General features: G+C 44.5%; 1 protein-coding gene across 1 annotated transcript; it reads left to right on the forward strand.

Moving 5' to 3' along the window:
* Nucleotides 1-3,787, forward strand: RRAD (RRAD, Ras related glycolysis inhibitor and calcium channel regulator; the record flags this gene model as incomplete). The annotated part of the gene is made up of 4 exons (XM_082489464.1): nt 1-355; nt 516-589; nt 1,121-1,325; nt 2,904-3,787. The coding sequence occupies 4 exons, from the start codon at nt 1-3 to the stop codon at nt 3,179-3,181; spliced, it is 912 nt and encodes a 303-aa protein (XP_082345590.1). The 3' UTR covers nt 3,182-3,787.
* Between the last annotated feature and the right edge of the window lie 626 nt (nt 3,788-4,413).

The raw sequence follows: 4,413 nt of genomic DNA on the forward strand, positions 1-4,413 counted from the left end.
ATGACTCTGAACCGCGGCGACAAGCTGCGCTACCTGGACAAGCGGCGCGGCAGCATGCCCTTCTCCGTGCACCAGCACCTGCACCGGCGCAGCATGCCGGTGGACGAGCGGGACCTGCGCGCCGCCCTGCCGCCGGGCGAGCTGTCCGGCCTGGTGCGCTGCACCTCCTACAGCCCCGGCCAGGCGCACCGGGAGAGCTGGGCCTCCGACTCCTCCGACTCCGTCATCTCCTCCGGCAGCGACTCCGACGGCCACCTCTACAAGGTGATCCTGCTGGGCGAGCACGGCGTGGGCAAGACCAGCCTGGCCCGCATCTTCGGCGGGGTGGAGGACGGCGCGGAGGCGGAGGAGGCCGGTGAGGGCGCGGGGCGAGCGGGGGCAGCCCCGGCGGGGGGGGGGGAGGAGGGTCCCGCTGCCCCCGGGCGGCCGTCGGGCAGCCCCGACGGCCACCGCACCCCCCGGGCCGCCGGCGGGGACGGAGAGGAGTAACCGCTCTGTCCTGCGCTCTTCCGCAGGGAACACGTACGACAGATCGATCGTGGTGGACGGAGAAGAAGCATCTCTCGTGGTGTTCGATATATGGGAGCAGGTACCTACAGATCTCGGATATTACTCCTCTAGAGCTTCGGCAGGCGCTCGCTTAAAAGAAAAAAAAAATAGAAATGGAACAACTGTGTCTGCCTCTCTCTTCGATCAGATCGGTAACACGGAAGAAAGGAGAATTCATACTGCTTTTGTTCTCTCCCGTGATTAATTTCTCGTAGCTAGGCAGGCGATCTAGATACCCGAACAGGGCTGGGGTGCGAGTCCCTTAATGCTTTGAATAAGCAGCAGCTTACACGAGCAGCCCAGGGAATTACTGTAAAATTAGAGAGGCGCAATCTGATCAGTGCAGACATGATACCATTTCTGGAAACGAGAGAATTTTGGTTTGTAATATATTTTAAATAACAAAATCTTAAAAAAAAAAAAAATGGGACATTGGGTTACTTTTACTTACTCTTTATAGTAAAGCTAAGAAAAATATCGTTAATTAAATATCTTTTAATTAAATCATTAATCAGACAGTGTTGAATAGATTTTTCAGTGCAATAAATCCATTTCTTGCCTTTTGTTTTAGGATGACAGCCAATGGCTTCAGAACCACTGCATGAAAATGGGAGATGCCTATATTATTGTCTATTCAGTGACAGACAAAGTTAGTTTTGAAAAGGCTTCTGAGCTAAGAATCCAGTTAAGAAGAGCAAGGCAAACAGAAGACATTCCCATTATTCTTGTGGGCAATAAAAGCGACCTGGTCAGGTCCCGAGAAGTCTCAGTCGATGGTAAGAGACACTATTCATTTATACAGTAATCTATAAATAAGTAGCAAAGGCTATGGAGGCTCATGGCCCATAGAAATGTTCCGGTTTTGATGTAGAAAAATGTATGATTCGAGGCACACCAGAGAAGTTGAGCCAGCTGGCTCATGCTGAGGGACTTGATACCACTAAAACCAGTGGAGATGGTGACAGGGAAAGACTTGTGTCTGCGCAGAGCAATGCTCTGAATTGCAGTGCAAGAGAAAAAAATGCTTCAGAGCTGCAGCTTTAGCATATTGTTTTGTGTAGGGTTCGTTGCTGGTCGGTATTAAGTGAAAGGGTTTAATTGTATGTTATGTGTGCAGCAGCACTTGCTAGTATCAAGATTTGATAGCCCAAGCTATGCTTTTTAAGGGACAGGAGTGCATGTCATAGAGCACAGGGAGCCTTTGAAAAGGGTGATCCCATACAGCCTGTACAATCCTCCTCCTTCTGGAACTGATTCCACCACATCTGAGCTGAGCTGGAGGGACCGGGCTTGTACAACTCAAAAGTGTTTTGTATATGTTCTGTGGTTGTGATCAGTGAGAGTTTTCTCAGCTGGTTCAAGCTACCATTTTGGTAACTAGAGCACAGTAACCACTGCCAACAACCCAATATTAGTTTCAGTTATTTAAACATTTGGTTCTTTAGTTGGTTTTTTTTTTTCTGTTAACTGGGAAGAATACTCTGAAGTATCAGTGCCTTGATGATGATGAACCATCTCTTGCTGTCTGGTTTTGCTATGTTCCCTGTGTTAAATACCTGCACAGGGAATTAACTGGAGTTCATCAGGAGGTTGTCACTTTTTTCAGGCTGGTGGATGACAGCCAATGACTTCAGAACCATTGTATGAAAATGGGAGAAGTCTATATAATTCTATATTCATGGTTGACATGTCCTAGTGGTTCGCTCAGGCTTGCTACTTTGCCATTATTTACCACAAGTTGAACATAGAAATTTGCACTGCAGCAATGTTCCACAGTTCTGTGTTTGCGTGTGGAACATTAAGCATCTTGCATTTTGAATGCGGTGCGAGTCAAATCCGATGGTGTGCAACTTCATGACCTCTAGTGATCTGTTCAATGGCTTGACCTTCTGGGCTGTATCAGCTTCATTTGTAACTAGTGTGGAGAACTCTCACTTGTTACAGCAAGGCAGAGGTGCGTAGTTGCTCAACAACTTCCAGAAGAAATAAAAACTACTTCTTTCTGTACCTCACACTGATTCCGATCAAACTGCAAGCATGCAGCCAACTGCCTCTCCGGTATCAGCTTCAGCTCTTAAACAGCACTGGGTTGGTCTGTCTGCCTACAGGATTAGTGTTGCCTCATGTTCAGTACCATTGGTGAAATGAGATTTCTGACCATACCACAAGAAACCCAAGAAAAATAAGGGGGCGAAACCATGAGTGCAAATTTACACTTTTCTACCACATAGTAAAGCTCTTCTGTGGCATTGAGGGCGCTTTCCTTACTTAAAGTCAATTTTTGTTTTGTTTTTCTGCCAGTATATATGAAGAGAAAATGTCTCACTCATCTCCCATTGTCTCTTTCCATCCAGAGGGACGGGCCTGTGCCGTTGTGTTTGACTGCAAATTCATCGAGACCTCAGCTGCTCTTCATCATAATGTCAAGGACCTGTTTGAAGGTATTGTTCGGCAAATTAGACTTCGCAAAGACAGTAAAGAAGACAATGCTAGAAGAATGGCCAACACAAAAAGAAGAGAAAGCATAGGCAAAAAGGCAAAGCGATTCCTTGGGAGAATTGTGGCAAAGAACAATAAGAAGATGGCTTTCAAAGCAAAATCAAAGTCTTGTCACGACTTATCTGTGCTTTAGAAGCTTTCAGCAAGGCCAGATGTTGCTCGTGGGTGATGAACAAGCACTGTTATGAGAAATGTACGGATGACCCTCATGGTGATTACAAGAATGACTTATCAATTGAGACTCTCGTTAATGCCTTAAAGTGCACAAGCAAGTCTGGAAGCTACACTGTCTGCTTCATTGAACGGTTTAAGTTTCAATGTGTGCAAGTAAATGAACTGGCTCTAAATAAGCGGCTTGACATGCCCACATTTTCACTGTGTACATATGTTATATATCCTCTCGTCCTGTGGATACCAGAGATGCAAAGATAAGAAAGGATGATGATAAGCATCACCATAGACTTGTCTTGTTTGCAGAGCAAAACTTGAACTTGTACGCAGGCTCGTACACTCTTTTTAGTATAAAGCAAGCAATGATAAATCTTTTTAAACTTAAATGTGGGGAGGGGAGGAGTACAACCACATTAGAATGGGAGAAAGCAAATTATATATATATATATAGTTAAATACAGAACTGATAGCGTTTTACGAAGTTAATTTGCACTTCCATTAACCGTTATTCAATTAATTTGTTACTTGTTTACATGCAGATTTTATAATAAAGTATTATTTCCTGTTATAATAAACTGTGTGCTTTTCTCGTAGTATGGCTAAAGAGTGAGAGAGCAGTATTTTTATACTGACCTTTTTTCACTGTATGAAACGTTATACACAGACTATGCAGATTTACGCATGATGAAGTTCTGGAACAAGATGAATCAGGAATGTTCTGTGTCTTTTTCTTTAATAGACCTCTTTAAGAAGTAAACCCTGCTTTTATGAACGCTCTGCTTCAACAGCTCATATTGGGAAGAGGTGCCTTGTCCTCTGACGTGATTGTTCATCTTCAGCCTCATTCTCTTGTCAGCTCTGGCAGGAACAGGCCTCTACATAACACCTTTGGTTAGATAGATGTCTTGTATCTCTACTGATGAACACTGCAGGCTTCAGTTTTACTTTTTAAGTCCATTCCTGGCTTGAAGGTCTTGTGTTACAGCCGATAAGCCAATGTGGGGATTTGTTTGGGTTTGTTTTTTTTTTTATTTATTTCTTTTCTGGGAGCAGCGTAATTTTCTGATCTAATCACAAGCCTGTAGATACCTTCCAGTGGTTTCAAGAAGTTCAAAGCATACTGGCAAGGTTGTTGGAAGGAATTAGGCTTCAGTTGTGGTGTATGGTAGCTTTCAGTGCTGTTACAGTTTTCAT

Source organism: Vanellus vanellus (genome assembly GCF_965231255.1).
Source record: "Vanellus vanellus genome assembly, chromosome: 12".
Taxonomy (NCBI): Eukaryota; Metazoa; Chordata; class Aves; order Charadriiformes; family Charadriidae; genus Vanellus; species Vanellus vanellus.